General features: G+C 43.9%; 1 protein-coding gene across 3 annotated transcripts; it reads right to left on the reverse strand.

Moving 5' to 3' along the window:
• Positions 1-551: 551 nt before the first annotated feature.
• Positions 552-19,220, reverse strand: adpgk (ADP-dependent glucokinase). 3 transcript variants are annotated; one of them, XM_078532448.1, is made up of 7 exons: positions 18,919-19,220; positions 18,114-18,339; positions 16,225-16,287; positions 13,635-13,755; positions 11,441-11,637; positions 9,993-10,091; positions 552-4,498 (listed from the first exon to the last, which is right to left on the reverse strand). In XM_078532448.1, the coding sequence occupies exons 1-7, from the start codon at positions 19,131-19,133 to the stop codon at positions 3,944-3,946; spliced, it is 1,476 nt and encodes a 491-aa protein (XP_078388574.1). In that variant the 5' UTR covers positions 19,134-19,220; the 3' UTR covers positions 552-3,943. The 3 variants fall into 3 exon arrangements, with proteins under 3 accessions (XP_078388574.1, XP_078388573.1, XP_078388576.1); XM_078532447.1 differs by having other exon boundaries at positions 552-4,501; XM_078532450.1 differs by lacking the exon at positions 18,114-18,339 and having other exon boundaries at positions 552-4,501; positions 18,919-19,056.
• Between the last annotated feature and the right edge of the window lie 4,188 nt (positions 19,221-23,408).

Below are 23,408 nucleotides of genomic sequence, written 5' to 3' on the forward strand. Positions count from 1 at the left end.
TCATCTGAAAGCTGGCTGTCCAACAGTACAGCACTCTCTGAGTGTAGCACCAGAACGTATTGCCAGATTGTGCGCTCTAGCTGGGGTAACATGCAGCAGGGGGCTCACGCCCAAAGGGTGTTTAGTAATGATGGCTCAGGGGTGGTATCCCTGGCTTCAGCTCCCATTCAAGGCAGCCCTTCTAAGCAGATCCTGAAGTGCTGACTCAGAATTCTGGATTAGCAACCTGGATCTGATGAGCATAGGGAGCCCACCCCTTCATTGTAAAGGGCAGGTGGGTTGCTTTCATCGATTGCACTGAGAAGGTAACCTGAAGATGAAAACCAGGAGGAAGGCAACAGGCAACCACCTCAGCTATTCCTCCCTCGTAAGTGGCACAAGAACCTCGTGTGAGACTTGAGTTTAGGACCTGCCCTGGGGGCAGAACACAAGACAAACAGACACACTCTGATAAAATCAATGCAATATTGCATACGACTAAAGCATGTTTGCTTTCATTGCCACTGAACAAATAGGACATTTCACAAATAGAAAACAGCTTTCACCTGCTCTGTTTTTTAGAAAAACAATTTATTGCAAATCTTGCTTTAAAAAAAGTAAAATATTCACTAGATCGATACAGTACCACTGAAAATTAACCGAAAAAAAACTCAGATTTTCAAGTAATGTTTGACAACAGCATTTTGCATCAGAGATAGAGGGCAGGAATTCTGCTAACAGAAATGCCCATGAGGCATCTCCAGGCTTCTTTACATAAATGTGATAAATAACATACAGCAACCACAGCGTTAACAAACATGGCTAGAATCAACAGAAACTGTGTCAAACATTGTTCTGCAAAATCTGCAACTTAAATCATAAAAGTTATGTTCATGCTGGTATCTCCAAAGTACATATTATAGAGAAAACTAAAAGTTGGTCCTTGCAAATGAACTGAAGATCAAAAAGCCACATGGTCAAATCCTAGCCTAACAATGAGCCTGCCTCAAGTCTTCTGCACTGCGTGGATAAACTCAGGTTGTCCTCAGCAGAGCCACTAGAGGGGGCAGAAGGACATGAAAATGGCAGCACCAGGACAATACCAGCTCAGATATCTTGTTCAGCTGTCGATGAAGTTGTCTCTGACAGCAAACTCATCATTAAAGGCAGTCCTGGAGTATAAACAATGCAGTGACTGAAAGACCAAGACCAGTTAACTCTGTCCCTCCAAACAACATGGGGGGTCTGCTGTTTTGCTCATGGCCAGGCTATGCTGCAGGGTACACTTCATTGGGCTTTATGAAGCTTCCCACAACTTTGGGGAATATCTACGATAAGAACAACAGGCTTACTGACACAATTTTGTATTACAATGCAGTTCCATAATTATAACCAGCTATTGGACACTTCATTGCAGCACCACGATTAATGTTATAGGAATCCTATCCTTCTCATTTGGATTTACATTAATACTCAGCATTGCACATCACTTCACCATCTGCTACAGTGCACTGAAGCAATTACATTACTGTGCATTAGTGAAAACAGTTTGATAAGCTTGGAAATTCAGCTCATTTAAAAACTTTGTATTAAGCACAGAATTTAATTTGAATTGCATTTCATCACGTACATATTCTATAAGGTGATTTCTCAGTTAGAGACACGTCTCTGGTACTAAGGGCCTGTGAATATCAGAGGTTTTAACACAGCCAACAACACATCCACCACCACCTCCTCCTGTAAGAAACCCCTCTATCTGTAAAATGTAACACCACAGCCAAAACCAAGGTGCTTTTTAATTGGAAAAAGAAATAGGAGAAAGGGAGAGCAAAGAATTTAACCCATTCCTTAAGACAAAAAGCAGAAAACGAATGTAAAATACCCAAATGCACATTTCCAACAAACGTGGAACTGATTTCCTGCGAGAATCCATCACAGAATAAAGAATTATACAGTTTAAACCTCGGTTCATCACAGCCATTGATTCAGCAATATTCCATCAGAAGGCAGAGATAGTGAGGCTACCTGCACATGTCACTTGTTCTGCTGTTTGCCTCTGGTTCAAGCTTTCCCGTCAAAAGGGGTGGCCTGTAATTCGAAGTGAACGGTGGGGGGAAGACAAGCTGATTTTCTGGTTCTCACATTTATTTTTAATGTCTCTTTATGGTGCAGATGTAAACTTATACACCCTGTATTCTACAAACCCAAATGCCCTTTCTTCAAGTGCAGGTCTGCAAAGTGCGTTCAGGAAGCTATTCAACTGTGGAGCATCACAGCCGAGTCTAATTCAGACCCTCAACCAACAATCTGGCTGTGCGCCAGGGATATCTGGATGAGGAGCAGGATCACCAGCTTCTTCTTCCCTCCTGGCCCAAAATCAACTGCAGAACAGAGCTGCTGCCCTAGCGACAACCACCTGAGCCAGCAGAGACTGTAAACCAAACCTGCTCGGTCAGCAGATTCAGCACCACACAAGATGATGTCTCGGACTACCGGGGGGACTTAGGGCTCTGCGTTTTACGTTGTTGCTTGGCAGAATTACATTTTCTCACATTCAGCCAGGTCAGGCATAGCTAAATCAGAATCATGATCAAAATCAGTCTAACACTTTCTAAAGATGGGGAAAAATCAGCAGTGTTTCCCCCACCCCTGCAGGTGCTCTTTATTTCACCAGATCCTCCTGACATAAATGGAAATTCAGGAATCGTGCTTTGAAATGGAATTGCCTTTTCCCTGAATTAATGGTATTAGCCAGTAGCTCTTAAATTAAGCACAAAAATATATTCTGAATAGAAGCTATTAACCCCACTTAATAGAATATAGAAGACATAAAACCCTAGCCATTCAGAAGAACTGTCAGTTAAAAAAGGTCACAGTTGAATTACTGTCACTAGGGATAAGTAAAACGTAACAGAGATTGTGAGGTCACTTAAACTCCTGCACAACTCTACATTCTGATCTTCCAAATCTGGGGTATATCTATGGAGAGAACATTTTGAATCGTGTAACACAAGGAGGAAGTACTGATTGATACCTGTCTCTCACAGCTAATGAATGAAATGAAAGTCAGACAATTAATTGCTACTCCTCTTGTATTCTATCCATACTAAATCTGGACTGGAATGTAGAATGTAAACAAAGTGCTCTTCTCCCAGCTCTGGAAAACTCCCATCACATCATGATCTTTCCCTTTGTTCACACACCTTTATAGGCTTGTTCACGCTGCTCTGATATTGCAGAATAAAGCACTTCCAGATCATCAACAGCAGTGAAGATGCCTCTGCAATGCCCCAATAAGATACGGCAACCCCCAACTCAGCAAAGCACGTCCCACTGCACCACTGAGTCAGATTCACACTTCTCATACTGACTGCCTTGTGATTTCTGAATGAGATTCTTCACTAGCATCAAATTTGGGGAAGTGTCGTGTTGTAAACTTATGCACACTGAATTGAAACCACCAATATAAGACCCACACCACTAGCAGATGGAGAAGACTTCCACCAAAGCAAGCTGGGCTGAATTAGAAATCAGGTCCTCAAGACGAAAGATCAGTACTTAACGCCTGCCTCAAGCACCCCACAACACTAAAAATATCCCATCAAAGCCAGCACTCTACACCTAGATTTCCAAAGTTCATTTTAACATAACAGAAACAAAATAGAACTTGTAGGTTTTTTTTGACGGAAAGGATTTGAAACTTGTATGGAATCCAGTAAACTCCAAGGGGCATTGATTGTTGTAGCAATGGAAACAGCAAAAGGGAGGGGGTGTGACTAGATCATTTATTGGTCAACTTTTATATATTGGGCTGTGGAGCAAAAGCCACAGTTGTACTTGCTGCCCCTTCTTCCTTGCTATAAGCATATCTGACACGCCCCCATTTCTACACACTAAACACAGAGAATTTGCCATAAATACAAACTCAATTTTGTTTCTGTCTTGTTGAACAGTGAAGTTCCAGTCACTTCCGCTCAGAATACAAAAGCCCTTCTGCGGAGATGGTGTCTCCCAATCCCACTGTCCTGACCGGGTTGACACATATCAGAACAGGAGTGATGAAAAATGAGATGTTTTCTCTCTGCCACACACGCACAGGGTTGGTTGGGCTCAACGTCATTTTCTTATTCTTCAGCAATTTGTCTGTTTGTGACAGAACAAATTCCATAGGAGAATTGAGAACAACTTTTGTGGGGTCGATGGTGTCAGTGCCACACGCTTGACTCCCAGCAACTCTCGCTCCAGCTGCAACAGAGGATATTTGGTTGTTCCAGTATCCATCTACAGTTGCTAGTATGTGATAGGCCAGAGTGTGGAAATGAACACGAGTTAAATCCGAATCCTTACGCGAATCAGTTCGTCCATATTCTTTGAGGAGCCAGAAGATGATATCGCTGACCATTCCAATATCAGGAGCACCATCCCAGTGCCCTTGTGAGGAGTGAGGTCCTGAGGCAGCCTGACTGATAAACAACAGTTCTTGCTCATTCAGGCCAATCGAGTTGACAATAGTAAGAACCTGCTAAGAAAAAGAGAAGCTGATCAGCAGAGTGATGAATCAAGAGAATGCCCAAAACACTCAGGGGGTAATTTTGACATTGGAAATGAGGATTAAGATGGATGATGGACCTTGGCAGCAGCTGGAATAAGGAAAGGGCAGAGACAGGCAATGCCAGAGAGGTGGAAGTCAGCATTCTTTGCAATAGAGAAGATATGGTTTGCAAACTTAGCTCAGGTTCAAGCAAGTTGCTGAGGTTGCATAGACTGATTCAACCTAAGTCAGCGCCTAGAGAGGGGGATGGAATTTGCTGAGGGAGCCGAAGACAATGGCTTCCCAAAGTTTAATTGAAGAAAATTGTGATTCTTGCCGTATTGGATGTCAGACATTCAATCTGATCACACGGAGGCAGTGAAGAGATTGAGAAAGGTGGTGGTGAAACAGAGTTGGGTGTGGTCAGTGTATATGTGGAACCTGACACCATGACTGAGGATGATTTTGTCAAGAGGCAGCATGTAAATAAGGAATAGGAGGGAGCCAAGGATAAATCCTTTGGGGGGGGCACAAGAGATACCGGTGCAGTAGCAGGAAGTGGGGCCACTGCTGGAGAAGCTCTAGTTATGGTAGGGTAGGTCAGTCCTGATGAGAACAGTCCCAATCCGCCTGACCATGGGCAGGCTTGGAAAATGGATGGTGTGGTTGACCATGTCAATTGCTTCACACAGATACTCAAAAAGAATGAGGAGTTCACCATGGTTACTTGTGGATGCCATTTATGACTTTAATTAAGGCTGTTTCAATGTTGTGTCAGGAATGGAAATCTGATTAGAGAGGTTCACGTTCAAGGTTTTGAGAGTGAAAGGGGGTTGGAAATAAACCAACAATCCACCACATTTCTAAAATACGCTCTCAGTGAACACCAAGGGGGGAGGGGGGCAGAAATGGAAAGGGTTTGTGTGGCATGGCCAAGAGCAGAGCACGGCAGAAGCCTTAGAAGCAGTAATAGGGGTGGAAAAGTGAAGGGAACCTAGCAGGGAGAACCAATCACCTGTGATGGATCACTGTTAGGGAGCAGAGGGTTGCTGCAGGAATCAAAGGTTACTCAAGGTCACTAGTTAACAAAGTGGGGTTGAGCAATGCAGGCGGGGTTGATAATTCCAATTATTGAGGAATAATGAGTCTGAAACTAGCCTGTACCTTAAAACAGATTTATTTCCAAGACAGCAAAGCAAAGTCACAGAGTCTCCCAGTTCCTCCCCTCAGTGTTCCAGCTGACCCCATTAATATTCTTTGAATACAAATTAACAGAAGATAAAACAAATTAACAAACCAGGGACAAATTAAAAAATTAAAGGTGCAGCCCCTTAAAGGGATACTGCAGGTGTGCCAACACCCATCACCTGTTTAACAATATAATTGCCATTAAAGCTTTACAATGTAATTTAAAGTGATTGCCATTGGACTGTAATGTAATGAATAAAACATTTACAGGGGTTGGGTTGGTGAGGTGGTTGAAACAGATTTAAAAATGTAAAAGTTAACTCGTTAAGACATAGGTACAGTCACTTATCAAAACCCATTTGATGCAGTGTGATGTTATATAAGATGGCTATAACATCTTATATAAGAATTCCACAGATTCACTACCCTCAGAAGAAATTCCTCATTTCTGCAGATGACACAAAGATAAGTGGGAAGGCAAGTGATGAGGATGGCACAGAGTTATAAAGAGAAAAAAGGAGGCTTATGGCAGATACCGAGGACTCAAAACAGTGGAAGCCCTAGAATGTGTAGGGGGAACTTAAACAGGAAATTAGGAGAACAAAAAGAGGGCATGAAAAAACATTGGCAGGTAAAATAAAGGAAAATCCAAAGTTATTTTACAAGTAACATTAAGAATAAGAGGATAACTAGGGAAAGAGTAGGGCCCATCAAGGACCATAGTGGTAATTTGTGTGGAGCCGGAAGACGTAGGTAGGGATCAAAATGAATACTTTGTGTTGGTGTTCACAAGTGAGAGGGACGACGTGGGTATGGGAATCAGGCAGAAGGGCTGTGATATAATTAAAGAAATTAGCATAGAAAGGGAGGAGGTTCTAAGTGGTCTGGCAGGCTTAAAAGTAGATAAATCTCCAGGCCCGGATGAATTGTATCCCAGGCTGTTGAGTGAGGCAAGGGAGGAGATAGCAGGGGCGCTGGCAACAATTTTCAATACCTCTCTGGCCACAGGAGAGATGCCAGAGGACTAGAGGACAGCCAATATGGTATCGTTATTCAAGGAGGGAGGAAGGGGTAAACCATAGAACTACAGGCCAGTCAGTCTAACCTCAGTGGTGGGGAAACTATTGGAAGAAATTCTGATAGGCAGAATTAATCTACACTTGGCAGGGATTAATTAAGGACAGTCAGCATAGTTTTGTTAAGGGGAGGTTATGTCTAACCAATTTGAATTTTTCGAAGAGGTGACCAGGTGTGTAGATGAGGGCAATGTATTTGACACAGTCTACTTGTAGTTCAGATAGGCTTTTGATAAGGTCCCGCATGGGAGACTGATAACGAAGGTAAGAGCCCATGGGGCCCAAGGCAATTTGGCAAATTGGATCCAGAATTGGCTGAATGGCAGGAAGCAGAGGGTGATGGTTGAGGGGTGTTTTTGTGACTGGATGCCTGTGTCCAGTGGGGTTCCACAGGGATCAGTGTTGGGCCCCTTGCTGTTTGTGGTATGTATAAATGATTTAGACTTGAATGTAGGAGGGTTGAACAGTAAGTTTGCAGATGACACAAAAATTGGTGGGGTGGTGAATAGTGAGGAGGATAGCCTTAGATTACAGGAGAATATAGACAGGCTGGTCAGATGGGCTGATCAGTGGCAAATGGAACTTAATCCGGATAAACGTGAAGTGATGCACTTGGGCAGGACAAACAAGTTACGGGAACATGTTGAATGGTAGGACCCCGGGAAGTACCGAGGATCAGAGGGACCTTGGTGTGCATGTCCACCGGTCCCTTAAGTTAGCGGGACAGGTAGGCAAGGTGGTTAAGAAGGTATATGGGATACTTGCCTTTATTAGCTGAGGTATAAAATTTAAGAGCAGGGAGGTTATGCTGGAGGTGTATAAAACACTGGTTAGGCCACAGCTAGAGTACTGCGTGCAGTTATGGAATCCACATTATCGGAAGGATGTGATTGCACTCGAGAGAGTGCAGAGGAGATTTACCAGGATGTTGCCTGGGCTGGAGAGTTTTAGTTATGAGGAGAGATTGGATAGACTGTGTTATTTTCCTTGGAGCAGAGGAGATTGAGGGGGGACATGATTGAGGTGTATAAAATTATGAGGGGCATAGATAGGGTAGGTAGGAAGGAACTTTGCCTGTTGGTGGAGAGATCAATAACTAGGGGGCATGGATTTAAGGTAAGGGGCAGGAGGTTTAGAGGGGATGTGAGGAAGAATTTTTTCACCCAGGGGGTGGCGGGAATGTGGAACTCACTACCTGAAAGGGTGATAGAGGCAGAAACCTCAAAACATTTAAGAAGTATTTGGATGTGCACTTGCAATGCCGTGGCATACAAGGCTATGGGCCTAGTGCTGGAAAATGGGATTAGAATAGTTAGGTATTTGTTTGACTGGCGCAGACTCAATGGGCCGAAAGGCCTTTTTCTGTGCTGTAGACTTCTATGACTTTGAGTCTACAGAGGGATATTGACAGGGTAAGTGAGTGGACAAAAACTTGGCAGATAATGTGGGGAAAATGTGAGATTATGCACTTTGGCAGGAAGAATACAGGAGCTGAATATTTTTTAAATGAAGAAAGACTGCAGAAAGCTGCAGCACAGAAGGATTTGGGGGTCCTCATGCATGAATCACAAAGCTAGCATACAAGCAGTAGGTAATAGAGAAGGCAAAGGGAATGTTGGCCTTTATTTCAAAGGGAATGGAGTATAAAAATTGGGAAGTCTTGCTAAAAATGATACAAGGCACTAGTTAGACCACACCTAGAATACTGTGAACAGTTTTGGTCCCCTTATCTAAGAAAAGATATACTGGCATTGGAGGCAGTCCAGGGAAGGTTCACTAGGTTGATCCTGGGTATGGAGGGATTTTCTTATGAGAGGTTGTGCCTGTGCTTATTGGAGTTTAGAAGAATGAGAGGTGACCTTATTGAAACATACAAGATTCTTAGGGGGCTTGACAGGGTAGATGTTGAGAGGTTGTTTCCCCTTGTTGGAGAGTTTAGGATCAGAGGGCATAATCTCAGTAAGGGGGTGCCCATTTAAAACAGAGATGAGGAATTTCTTCTTTCGGGGGTAGTGAATCTGTGGAATTCTTTACCACAGCAGGCTGTAGATCTCCAGCATCCGCAATATTTATGTCAGCATGGCTGCACTGTCTAGCTGGGTAAAACATGCAACACACTGCAGACAGCAGTTCTTGAACTCCTGACTGGAACAATTTATAGGCAATGGAAGGTGTGTATATGGTTCACTAATGTGCTTCAAGAGAGGAAATTTGTCATCGATACCCAGTCTGACCCACACGACTCTGGAATCACAGCAATGATCTTAACTGGCCTCTGAAATGGTTGGGAAAACCACTTGCATCAAACTTACAGATAGCATCAAGGATAATATCCATGCTGTTTATAAGTAGACAGGGAAAGGATAAGGGCCCTTGCCCTGAGGTTCCCTTCTCTCCGGCACTGTAGCCCTTGCCCCGAGGCTGGTTCGTTAAGTATATTCAAGGCTGAGATAGAATCAAGGGTTATGGGGAACGGGCAGGAAAGTAGAGTTGAGAATTATCAGATCAGCCATGATCTCATTGAATGGTGGAGCAGACTCGATAGGCCAAATGGCCTACTTCTGCTCCTACATCTTATGGTCTAACCCCACAGATTTTGGTTAATTATTTTGCAATAAAACACACTATCACAAAATCACAAGCTTATCGCAAAAATGATTTCTACAACTTACCACATTCAACAAAAACAATATTCTCATTTTTTTTCTGCAATTTTTATCCCTGTTGCTCCCCAAAAACCTGTTCCTCAAACCTCATCGTTCTTCATCTCTCCCTCGATGGTGAGTGCCTGCAGCATATTCATTACACTCAAGTCACACGGAGAAACCTGACCCTCTGTCTAGCCAACATTAACATGGCCAGTTCCGAAGAGGCATAGTGGAGTCAAAACATTAACTCCGTTTCCCTCTCCACAGATGCTGCCAGACCTGCGGAGTTTTTTTCAGCATTTTCTGTTTTTGTTTCAGATCTGCAGCATCCGCAGTATTCATGTCAGCGTGGCTGCACTGTGCAGCTGGGTAAACGCACAGCAAAGAGCAACAAGCATTCCAGCTGATTTAGCCCCGAGGATTTGCGGCCAATTTTTATTTTCCCAACTGCTGAACCAGCCGAGATCAGCCAACTCAGCAGACCAATACCTTCCTGATGTGACCAGCTCAGTGCTACATCAATTCCTCATGCAGAGCCCTGCGCCCACCACCACCAAAAATAATGGTTACCTGTTCCACGATGGTATTCATATATGTCGTGTCTGTCATACTGGCCAGCTCCAGGTGCACTGAAATTTCATTAGGGATCTCCGAGATTAACACACTAACCTATTGTTTTTCAGTATAGGAGAAAACAGAAGTCGTTATGTTAGAACTGAAACAGGCAAGGGTTGGAGTTCATCAGTGGAGTAACATTCTGCTGTAACAAAATCATTGCAAATTCTGTGACAAGTCTGAACGCTAACCCTTCCACAAGCAGCAGTGAAACCTGTGTCCTCGAGTATTGAAACAAGTGTTTATACAATGCTCAGGTTTCCAACATCTCCCCACATGGCCAGTTTTCAATGGGGTACTGCAACCAAGCTCAATTCTGGAACCACCTGATGCCCAAACACAGGCACTTTCCAGCAGCAATTGCTGAATAGCACAGCAGGTATGATCGCTATAGGTAGACTGAAGGAACAGGAAAGCATGCAACATACTGCAGACAGCAGTTCTTGGAACTCCTGACTGGAACAATTTATAGGCAATGTGTATATGGCTCACTAATGTCCTTCAAGAGAGGAAATCTGTCATCCATACCCAATCTGACTCACACAACTCCAGAATCACAGCATTGATCTTAACTGGCCTCTGAAATGGCTGGGAAAACCACTCAGTTGCATCAAACTTACAGATAGTATCAAGGATAATATCCATGCTGTTTATAAGTAAACAGGGAAAGGAAAAAAGGTGTGCTAATTAAAAACATTCTAGTGTGACAAAGGCAGGAGAAAAAGGATACAATCACAGAGAGGGAGGGGAGAGTGGAGATCAGTGAATGAAATTAATGCGAACAGGAAAATTAGAATGGGAAAAATAATGGGGCTGAGTATCTTCTTGTTTTAGGCCCCTTGTACTTTAACACGTACATCCTTTAAGCCAACCCTCTACATTTTGTACATGATGTTAGTTTGTCTCGTTAGTTGCAAATTTCTATTTATTTCAACACTAGATCTTATCTTCAGGACTAGGCTGGGAATTGATTAACCCTCACTGAGCTATAACCTGAGAAAAGGTTTTTCTTAACATTATCATTATTCAACACATTCCCCAACTCTGTAGACTCTTACAGCAACAACAGCTTGAATTTATGTAGTGCCTGTAACACTGTAAAAACATCTCAGTTTATCAAAGAAGGAAGCAATGGGCATACAGCAGTAGAAGAATTAGGAGAGAAAGAACAATAGTAGCTTACACTATAGGAGGAGGATAATCTTTACAATCCAAAATTACTTTGGCTCTTTTGATGACTGAAAAGTCGGAAAGGTTGTGAAGATTGTTAATGACAGAAGTTTCGGGAGGGTTTTCCAGGAACAAAGATTGATGGCTCTACCACAGCACCATCTTGGGGTTTGATGCTGAGAGAGGTAGTCCTTACCCAATAATAGTGTGCTTATTATGTATTTCTGCCTTACCTCCTGGAGTCTCTTGTTTCGTTCTTCTTTACCCTGTCCATCCATCATGTGTAGACCCGAAAGGACAATCAGCTCAGGTTCAAATTCCTCCAGGCTTGCTATGAATGTCTCCATCATGTTCATCTCTCCATTTGACACGTCATGGGAGAAGATGAAGCGGTTGGCATGAGGTGCCTTAATCTCCCCCAACACATCCCCTACACAACATACAACAGCCAGCACTTAGCTTCATTCTTCGCAAAGATAGACTGTGGTGTGTTATATAATCCAGAGCATTCAACATCAGTTTTCACTGTACTCCCGTCACTGGTTGCATGTCAGATATCTGACTGGGGTACAGGCTACATGTAGTAACGCCTTGACTTACAGTGTGAGCTGAAGGCTAAAGCCTTATACTTATACAACAGAAGTGCGCTTCTTCAAACAGAGATGAGGACTTTTTAATATACACTGGAAGAGGCAGATTGCAGACTAGCATATTACCTAGAAAGCAGCACTCCCTTCGATTATGTGCTCAATACACCGGGAGAGGGGCTCAAACACACAGCACCTTCTGGCCCAAAGGGAGGATTGATACAATTGAACACTAAGATAAAAGCAAAAAACTGCAGATGCTGGAAATCTAAAACAAAAATAAAAATACCTGGAAGAATTCAGCAGGTCCGACAGCATCTGCAGAGAGGAACACAGTTAACATTTCGAGTCCGTATGACTCTTGAAGAGTCATACAGACTCGAAACGTTAACTGTGTTCCTCTCCGCAGATGCTGTCAGACCTGCTGAGTTTTTCCGGGTATTTTTATTTTTGATACAATTGAGTCAGGCAGGCACAGTACAATGAAACTGCTCAAACAATGTGGCCATCTCAGATTTCACAGAATCGCAGTGCAAAGGAGGTCCTTCGGCCCATCGAGTCTGCACCAACACGTGAGAAACACCTGACCTACCTACCTAATCCCATTTACCAGCACTTGGCCCATAGCCTTGAACGTTATGACATGCCAAGTGCTCATCCAGGTACTTTTTGAAGGATGTGAGGCAACCCGCCTCCACCACCCTCCCAGGCAGTGCATTCCAGACCGTCACCACCCTCTGGGTGAAAAAGTTTTTTCTCACATCCCCCCTAAACCTCCTGCCCCTCACCATGAACTTGTGTCCCCTTGTGACTGACCCTTCGACTAAGGGGAACAGCAGCTCCCTATCCACCCTGTTCATGCCCCTCATAACCTTGTACACCTCGATCAGGTCGCCCCTCAGTCTTCTCTGCTCCAACGAAAACAACCCAAGACTATCCAACCTCTCTTCATAACTTAAATGTTTCATCCCAGGCAACATCCTGGTGAATCTCCTCTGCACCCCCTCCAGTGCAATCACATCCTTCCTATAATGTGGCAACCAGAACTGCATACAGTACTCCAGCTGTGGCCTCACCAAGGTTCTATACAATTCCAACATGACCTCCCTACTTTTGTAATCTATGCTTCGATTGATAAAGGCAGGTGTCCCACATGCCTTTTTCACCATCCCACTAACATGCCCCTCCGACTTCAGAGACCTATGGACACACACACACCAAGGTCCCTTTGTTCCTCAGAACTTCCTAGTGTCATGCCGTTTATTGAATAATTCCTTGTCAAATTACTTCTCCCAAAGTGTATCACCTCACACTTTTCAGGGTTAAATTCCATCTGCCACTTATCTGCCCGTTTGACCATCCCATCTACATCTTCCTATAGCCCAGTCATTTCAGTCATTTCCTCACAAGTGTCTTTTGCAGAAACTGAAAACTTTGGAACTCATCCCATCCTCTTGATCTTTTCTTTCACCTCTTCAAAACTCTGGCATGACCATCACATCACCAATATTTGATTCACTTTTTCTGTCCTACTCTTTCAATCTTTCAGCATTTCAAAGCAAAATCCATGAAAATGGTATTTACTGGAAAGTAGAAAGATTTCCTATCTCGTTATTGACACATTATAGTTTCTGGGATCTCTCGGTGCAAGATCTGGCTGCAGCATTTTCTACCTTACAACAGTGACTACATTTCACAAGTGCTTGATTGGCTGTAAAATGCTTTGGGACACCTGGGGGTCATTGAGACCAATGGAAGCAAATGGTGGAGTTGCGATTGGCTTTACATTAAAAATGTCCCCTCTCCCTGATGCTACGAACACTGTTCACTCCAAACTCACCAGCCTGATACTCCAGAATGAGATGATACTCATCCACCTCCTGCAACGATTTGGGCGGGACAATAATTTGATCGCCCAAGAGTTCATGAAGTTTCGGACCAACTGGGCCACACAGCAGCACCTGCAGCCAAATCAAGCATTAATACTCATCCCAATAACTGAACATACATGCACAGAACAATAGGCATTACAATGCATTTAGGGGATGTTGCAGAGATCAGCAGACACAGGACTGTGCCAATATAGTCTTACAGATGGTCAACTGTTTGTCACAGCCTCGAGCTGTGGTGAGGTGCTCAGAGGAGGAGTTTGGGAACTATACCTGCTGCGCCATCCAAGTGATACCAGCAGTGTTACTGCTGCTGCCCGCTGCTGGGCCAAACTGATTCATCATCAATAGGCCCTTCCAATAGTGCTGCTGATTAAAGCACAAAGCAGCTCAGTCAAACAGATCCTCCAGGACCAATCCACACCAAGCTGAGTCAACAGGTCTTTGACAGGAGATGATGGGAGTGAGAACAAATGGCCTCACAAATCAGAAAAGATGAAAATCACCTCAGATTCCCACTCCTCACTCCTGCAGGAGAGCATATGTAGACATTGGATGAGGGAAGGATTGGGCTTCACTGTGATGCCTCATGGTCAAAGAGTCCTGACTGTCGAGGTTTATAATTTGAGCAGTCAGCACACACAGAATTGTCCCCCAGTGAGAATCAGCACCTTCAGGAACTGTCCCCCAGTGAGAATCAGCACCTTCAGGAACTGTCCCCTAGGGAGAGTCAGCACCTTCAGGAACTGTCCCCCAGTGAGAGTCAGCACCTTCAGGAACTGTCCCCGCAGTGAGAGTCAACATCTTTAGGAAATGTTCCCCCCAGTGTGAATCAGCACCTTCAGGAAATGTTCCCCCCAGCGTGAGTCACCACCTTCAGGAGCATATGAATTAGGAGGAGTGAGCCACTCGGCCCCTCGAGCCTGCTCTGCCATTCAATAGGATCATGGCTGATCTGATTGTAACCTCAACTTCACATTCCCACCTATCCCATTAACATTTCACCCCCTTACTTAATAAGAATCTATCTAGCTCTGCCATAAAAATATTCAAAGACCGCTTCCACCACCTTCTGAGGAAGTTCCAAAGATCCACGGCCTTCAGAGAAAAAAATTTCTCATCTCCGTCTTACATGGGTAACTCCTTATTTTTAAACAGTGACCCCTAGTTCTAGATTCTTCCACAAAATGAAACATCCTCTCCACATCCACCTTGACAAGACCCCTCAGGATCTTACATGTTTCAATCAAGTCACTCCTTGCTCCTCTAAATTTCAGCAGATACAAACCTAGTCTGTCCAACCTTTCCTCATAAGACAACCCTCTCATTCCAGGTATTAGACTAGTAAACCTCTTCTGAACTGCTTCTAATGCATTTACATACTTCCTTAAATAAGGTGACCAATACTGTACACAGTACTACAGATGCGGTTTCACCAGTGCCCTGTACAACTGAAGCATATAACCTCCCTACTTTTGTATTTAATTCCCCTCACAATAAACGATAACATTCTATTAGCTTTCCTAATTGCTGCTGTACCTACATACTAAGCTTTTGCGACTCATGCACTAAGACACCCAGATCCCTCTGTATTTCAGAGCTCTGCAATCCCTCATCATTTAGATAATATGCTTCTTTTTTATTTTTCCTGCCAAAGTGGACAATTTCACATTTTCCCACATTATACTCCATTTGCCAGATCTTTGCCCACTCACTTAATCTATCTATATCCTTTGTAACCTCCTTATGCCCTCTACACATCTTACTTTCTTACCTAGCTTTGTGTCATCAGCAAATTTAGCAACCATACCTTCGGTCCCTTCATCGAAGTCATTTATATAAATTGTAAAAAGTCAAGGCCTCAGCACTGTGGCACACCACTCATTACATTTCACCAATCAAAAAAAGACTCATTTATGTCTACTCTCTGTTTCCTGTTAGCGAGCCAACCTTCTGTCCATGCAAATATTTTACTCCCTATACCATGAGCTTTTATTTCCATAATAACTTTCAATGTGCAACTTATCAAATGCCTTCTGGAAATTTAAGTACAGTACATCCACCGGTTCCCCTTTATCCACACCACATTTTACTTTTACAAAGAACTCCAATAAATTGGTTAAACATTATTTTCCTTTCACAAAACCGTGTTGACTCTGCCTGATTAGCTTGAATTTTTCCAAGTGCCCTGCTACAACATCTTTAATAATAGCTTCTAACGTTTTCCCTATGAGATGTTAAGCTAACTGGCCTGTAGTCTCCTGCTTTCTGTCTCCCCCCTGACATCCCAGTGAGAGTCAGACTTTCAGCAACCACCCCCAGTGAGAACCAGCACCCCTAGATCTGTACCCACGGGGGAAATCTCTAGGTTAGAGACACAAATACAAAGCTGACAAAAAAAATATAGATCACTCATCCAGAAAAGCAAGAGGGACCAGCTGCAGTTTTTGAGGGCTAGAAATAATGAGAATTCAATTCCCCCCCCCACTGTTCTGAGACCACTCTATTCATGCTCTATAACACAGGGATAACAAGACTAACCGACAGATTTGGATTTGTGCTCAGCTTCTGGCCAATCAGGGCAGCGTTTCCTCCGACAAAGTGCTGAAAGAAAGACCAAAAGGAAAAAGTCAACAACCAGGACTGACGTTAATTTATCAGCTCTATTTCTTCTGCACCATTCCCATTGTGGCTTCCAAAGGTCTTACTGGGATAACTCGATGTATTAGCCCAATGCTATATGAGAACATTTAGTGAAATCAATACACTTTCATGTTGTTTTACTCATAATTCATCCCCTCAACTTATTCCCACCCACAATGCTAGTTAACTCCTGCACTTCGCCTTCGCTAGAGTGATCAGTCTCCACACCTTCAGGAACTGTCCCCCAGAGAGAGTCAGCACCTTCAGGAACTATCCCCCAGTGAGAGTCAGCACCTTCAGGAACTGTCCCCCTCCCCCCAGTGAGAGTCAGCACCTTCAGGAACTGTCCCCCAGTGAGAGTCAGCACCTTCAGGAACTGTCCCCCAGTGGGAGTCAGCACCTTCAGGAACTATCCGCCAGTGAGAGTCAGCACCTTCAGGAACTATCCCCCAGTGAGAGTCAGCACCTTCAGGAACTGTCCCCCCACCAGTGAGAGTCAGCACCTTCAGGAACTGTCCCCCAGTGAGAGTCAGCACCTTCAGGAACTGTCCCCCAGTGAGAGTCAGCACCTTCAGGAACTATCCCCCAGTGAGAGTCAGCACCTTCAGAGGTGCAAGGGGAAAGCAAATAAAAAGCGAAATAAAACAAATCACAAACCAATAATTGGAATAATTTCTGTCAAAATGTTGTAGATAATTTTTCTAAATGCAAGGCTATTATCATTCCAAATTAGAGACAGGGTCTGGATTTAATGACAAAGGCCCTTTGTGAGAAAGTTGGCTTTCAACTATTGAAGGCATTTCACGACATGGTTTCTGGCTGATTTCCAGAATACCATGAGCTGTTTCTGCTTTACGAGTTGAAATAGAGGCTTATTTGACACATCATTTCACTGGATACTAATCAAACGATGCCTGTTTTTCATTGGGAGTTAAGTATATCTTTAGGGACCATCAGAATATAAAACAATAGTTGTCCTTTTTATGATCATGAATGTAGGAAATCATAGCCAGGCTCACATCTGGGTACAGTGGAGTCACAGAACCCTAGTTGCAGAAGCTAACTTCTTTTGCAACTTTACAGGAATAAGCAATAAGACTTTATTCATCAGTAAGCAGTGCATCCCACTCTCACAAACTGTTTTGTTACACTCAGTGTTATGGTGAATAAAATTCGTAAGTTTGTCTAAATATCACAGGGGCATGAGTTCCCGAACCACTCGGTAAAATACTGGTTTCTGAGAGATTGGAATTAGAGAAAATCTCTTGCCCTCCTTTGTCAGTTTTCCTCTGAATTTTTCTCTCGTCTCTCCCAAAGCTTAAAGATGTCATCCTTCAATGAGATGTTAAACAGAGGCCCTGCCTACCTCTTTCATATTCATGTGCTAATCAAATAATCTGGCCATCTATCTCATTCCATTTGCAGGAGCTCTGTCATGTATACCTATGCAATGAAAAGTATTTCATTGGCTGTGAAGCACTTGAGGATATCCTCCGGACATGGATGGCACTGTGTAAATACAAACTCTTATCACATTCCTTCCCACTCTGTGCACCAGTCCGGATAGAATTCATTCTTCCCATAATCTCAAGACTGTGCGACTCCTAACCAGCTCCAACAACTTGCACCTTCAATGCCTACCCTTCCTCTGACCTTCGTGCTGTCATCTAAACAATCCTTCTTGATTTATCTTGTTTTCTCTCCCACTTTGTTCAAGCTGGGCATTGGCCCATACTGTGGATGTTGGCCTGTCAGCTGGGTTGTTGCTCAATAAACAAAAGCTGCACCTTAGCTCCTGGGAACTGGGACGCAGTCTGTGCAATTTTCTGGAAGACTTCTTTGTCAGTGAAGAATCGTTCAGCTGCAACTCCTTTCTCCATGAAGTAGGAGAAGGTTTCCTTCAGGTCTTCTCTTGATTGAAGAGTGTCATGATCCACTTTATTTCCAGGATCCAACGCCAGCGCTTCCAAGAGTCCAATTCCACACACCACCACATCCACACAGGCGTTCACTCTGGCCAAGAGAAGGGAGAAGCAGTCAGGAACATAGAGCACTACCCAGTGACAGTGTAATAAAAGCTAAACATTGCAGATGCTGGAAATCTGAAATAAAAACAGAAAATGCTGGAAATACTCAGGAGGTCGGGAGTGTGTGTGGAGAGGTAAACAGAGTTGACGTTTCAAGTCAAATATAACGTTTCTTCGGGATTGGAGGAATGAGGGGTTTGGTGCCTTTAAAAAAGAGGAACAACAAAAGGATATGGCAGGAGATGGGAGAAGTTAAAATGACAAAGTTGTCATGGAACAAAAGGCAAAGGGGGTGGTAAGGGTTGTAGTAAACAATCAAAGCATTCATCCAGACTGAGTGTGAATGGCAGAATGAGTATTTGCAGCATTTTCTGTTGTGATTAACCCAGCGACAGCCTGGCTGTTCAGGGCGGGCCTGGGCTTCCAGCGCCTGAGGATAAAATCCCAAACCAAACTGGCGAGAGGCTCAACGTCAGTGACTTTCGTGCCAGGCTAGACAATAGCAACAAGCCCCCCCGGTCACAGAGCAACAAAGAGCAGCGGCAGTGACCTCTTGCTCACTCACCCTACGGCCACCCGTGTCCAGCTGCTGCCGGGGGCTCTGATCAGCGAGTCCCAGGCCTCGGCCACCACCTCCTCAGGCGCCCGCATCACCGACAGCCTGAACAGGTAATCGGACAGGAACTGCACGGCGTCCACAGGGGCCTGTATCGGGTAATAGCAGACGAGGAGATGGAGAACGACGGCCACCAGCGCCACCGCGGCAGTGGTTCGCCACATCCTGCAACAGAGGGTGGGGGGGCGCCGAGCGCAGCAACCCAACTGGAAACCGGCGCCCGACCGGAAACTAGGCCGCGTGCCGCGTCCCAACCCCGTCCGGGGCTGTCTGCGCCTGCGCGCTGCCGACCGCCAGTTCCCATGGTGACCGGGCCTAGCCGCTGCAGGAGGCCTGGCTTCCCCCGCTGAACGCTGGCCACTTCCAGCACCCTCAGGACCTGGACTCAGAAGAGAACTCAAGCCGGAAATGAAAGTAGAAAGTGTTGCACCGACCAGGAGCCCTTTGGTCAGAGCCCCTAACCAGTGGTCTTCCAGCATTTTCCCTTCCAGCGGATTGAACTGTCCATGGGTCAGCCTGATTGTTCTGCTGAAAAGAGCTGACTGGCGCCAGAATACAACAAAACTTCAAAGCAAAAACCTGACACAGGCCCTGCAAAAGCTGACAAAACCCCAGAATAACCCTGATTACAAGCTTACCATAAAAACAAACAAGTTAGGTGAGTTAGTGATGTTACCCCCCGGCTGTCAGCTCAACATTCCTACAGGTGTAATTGGTATTATTGACCCAGAGATTGTGGATTTAAATACTGACAGGGTAAATTGGGACGTTAAACGAAATGAATATGATAATTTGACAGACAGCACCAGGGGGAAATGCTTAAAAGTTGCCATGCTGTCATTTTTTTAAAAAAGCAAATACATTAATATGCTTCAGAATTGGGCAGAAACATAGAAAATATATGGCACCTGCCACCCTGAGCCAATTTCACCTACAAATGACACCAGTCCCATTGTATTTATCCAATTCTCTTTTGAACCATGATTTAATCTGCTTCCACCCTTTCAGGCAGTGTGTTCCAGATCACCAGAAGGAAAATCAGTGAAAACTAGGAAATAAGAATGCTGGTCCAAACTGGTCTTATACACTTTAAAACTGAACACCAGTAAAACTGGGAAATAAGAATACTGGTCCAAACTGGTCTTATACACTTTAAAATTGAACACCAGTAAAACTGGGAAATAAGAGTACTGGTCCAAAATGTTTTTTCCTCCTGGGTCACAAGAACTCACAGCGTAATAAAGCTTCTCCTCATCTTCCCCATCAGGTCTGTTGCCAATAAATCTGTGCAGTCAAATAAAGTTTTCTGTAACTGGACTTTGTGATGTTATAGGAACACAGGAGAAGGCCATTCTGCCTCTCAAGCCTGCTCTGTCATTCAACTAGATCATGGCTGATCTTCTATCTCAACACCATTTTTCCACACTATCCCCACATCTCTTGATATCTTAAACATATAGAAATCTATTGAAATAAAAGCAAAAAACTGCGGATGCTGGAAATCAAAAACAAAAATACCTGGAAAAACTCAGCAGGTCTGGCAGCATCTGTGGAAGGGAGCACAGTTAACGATTCGAGTCCGCATGACTCTTCAACAGAACTAAGGAAAAATAGAAAAGGGGTGAAATATAAGTTGGTTTGGGGGGGGGGGTTGGGACAAGAGAGCTGGATAGAGGGCCAGTGATAGGTGGAGATAACTAAAAGATGTCACAGACAAAAGGACAAAGAGGTGTTGAAGGTGGTGATATTATCTAAAGGAATGTGCTAATTAAGGGTAGAAAGCAGGACAAGCAAGGTAGCCCTAGTGGGGTGGGGAGAAGGAATCGAAAAAGGCTAAAAGGTAGAGATAAAACAATGCTTTGCAGGACACCTTCGTTACATTACCCAGACCTCCCTGTCGCTTGCCATTTCAACACTCCACCCTGCTCTCATGCCCACATGTCCGTCCTTGGCTTGCTGCATTGTTCCAGTGAAGCTCAACGCAAACTGGAGGAACAGCACCTCATCTTCCGACTCGGCACTTTACAGCCTTTCGGCCTTAATATTGAGTTCAACAATTTTAGATCATGAACTGTTTCCTCCATCCCCACCCCCTTTCTGATTTTTTCCCCCTCCCTTTTGTTTTTTCCAATAATTTATATAGATTTTTCTTTTCCCACCTATTTCCATTATTTTTAAATGTATTTCCATCCATTGTTTTATCTCTAACTTTTAGCCTTTTTCGATTCCTTCTCCCCACCCTCACCCCCACTAGGGCTATCTTTACCTTGCTTGTCCCGCTTTCTACCCTTAATTAGCACATTCCTTTAGATAATATCACCACCTTCAACACCTCTTTGTCCTTTTGTCTGTGACATCTTTTAGTTATCTCCGCCTATCACTGGCCCTCTATCCAGCTCTCTTGTCCCAACCCCCCCACCTTAAACCAGCTGATATTTCACCCCTTTTCTATTTTTCCTTAGTTCTGTTGAAGAGTCATGCGGACTTGAAACGTTAACTGTGCTCCCTTCCACAGATGCTGCCAGACCTGCTGAGTTTTTCCAGGTATTTTTGTTTTTGTTTTAGAAATCTATTGATCTCTACCTTGAATATACTCAATGACTGAGTCTTCACAGCCCTAACTCTGGGATACAGAATTCATCCTTTGAGTGAAGAAATTCCTCCTCAGCTCAGTCCTAAATGTTCTATCTGTTATTCTGAGACTGTGTCCATGGTTCTAGACTTCTCCACCCCCAACACACCCCAGCCAGGGAAACATCCCTCTGCATCTATCTTGTTGAGCCCTGTACGAATTTTGTATGCTTCAAGGAGATCACCTCTCATTCTTCTAAATTCTAGACAGTATAGGCACAGTCTGCTCAATCTTTCCTCTTAGGACAATAGAATAGAATTGCTTTAGCACAAAGGGAAGCCATTCGGCCCATCGAGTCCATGCCGGCTCTCTGCAAGCTTGGCAATTTAACTAATCCAACTCCTACAGCCTTTCCTCGAATCCCTGTCTTCAGGTGTTATAACATACATAAGAACATATGAATCAGGAGCAGTAGTAGGCAGATTAGAAACGGAAAATGCTAGAAAAACTCGGCAGGTCTGGCAGCATCTGTGGAGAGAGAAACAGAGTTAAAGTTTTGAGACCGTATGATTCTTGTTCATCTCTGTTGAAATGCTTCCTTTTCTATTTTTATTTCAGATTTCCAGCATCTGCAGTATTTTGCTTTTATCTTACCAGGAGTAGGCCATGTGACCCCTCAAGTGTGCTCTGTTTATGCCTAACAGTTCAAGTGCCGTTTTGGCTGTATGGTTGATCTGATTATGGCCTCAACTCCACATTCCGCCTATCCCCGATAATCCCTTGTTAGTCAAGAATCTATCTACCTCTGCCTTAAAAATATTCAATGACCCTGTTTCCACCACTCTCTGAGTTCCAAAAATTTGCAGCCCTCAGAAAGAAAAAAAATTCTCCTCATCTCCATCTTAAATAGGAGACCCCTTATTTTTAAACTGTGTCCCCTAGTTTAGTCTCTCCCGCAAGGGGAAACATCCTCTCGGCATCCACCCTGTCAAGTTCCCTCAGGATCTTGTAGGTTTCAGTAAGATCACCTCTCAACTCTTCTAAACTGCAATGGATACATGCCAAACCTGTCCAACCTTTCCTCATAAGATAAATGACCCAACACCCCACCCCCCTCACCCCTGCTGGAACTCATTGATGATTTGTTGAAAATAGGCAAAAACCTCAGCCTCCTCGATTAACACAGCTCACTTTCTCTTTAAACAGAAGTACATTTAAAAAGATCTTTTCAGGTGCTATGAATGTTGTTTTATAAAATAAATTGGATACATTGGACAGTACCACTCAAAGGATTTGCACTACTGCTGAAAAAGAGTTTAGGCATAGCCAGTAAGTTTTTAAATTGGAGTAGTACAATTTCAAAAGTGATAGCTATCTGAGGCTTAAAATATATATATATAGTTCATGCACAAGTGAACATGCAGACAAATCAAGAGCAAAGCTAAATCAAAAGAGGAACTAAATTGAAAAGGGGGTGATTCTATACAGCCAAAAGAGCACTCGCACTGTTAGTGATTAAACAGTGCAACCCAAATAAAGGGCACCCACGAGGAGTTAAAATGAGGTGAACTATGGTAAAAAGAAAATTGGGCATGTGGGAGCGATGCTGCCTCTCCATTGAGGGTAAGAACCTGGTCATCAGGTGTGAGGCACTCTCAGTGTTGCTGTACATGGCACAGGTCTGGCGCATTCCTCACTCCTGCGCGGTGGCAATCGCCCGAGCCATCTTTCACTTTATCTGGAGGTCAAAAATGGATCGTGTCCGCAGCGACACGATGTACAAACCTCTAGATAAAGGGAGAAAAAATGTGCCCAACGTCACCTTCATCCTGATGGCCACCTTTGTGTGTGGCTGTATCAAGCTGTG

The sequence above is a fragment of the Cetorhinus maximus genome, chromosome 30 (assembly GCF_964194155.1).
Source record: "Cetorhinus maximus chromosome 30, sCetMax3.hap1.1, whole genome shotgun sequence".
In the NCBI taxonomy this organism is placed as follows: Eukaryota; Metazoa; Chordata; class Chondrichthyes; order Lamniformes; family Cetorhinidae; genus Cetorhinus; species Cetorhinus maximus.

Coding starts and splice junctions, on each gene's coding strand:
- adpgk (XM_078532447.1), bottom strand. CDS start 19,133: ATGTGGCGAACCACTGCCGCGGTGGCGCTGGTGGCCGTCGTTCTCCAT. Junction 10,092..11,440: donor GAAACAAGAGACTCCAGGAG/GTAAGGCAGAAA, acceptor GAAAAACAATAG/GTTAGTGTGTTAATCTCGGA. Junction 4,502..9,992: donor TGAATACCATCGTGGAACAG/GTAACCATTATT, acceptor TCTTTTTCTTAG/CAGGTTCTTACTATTGTCAA.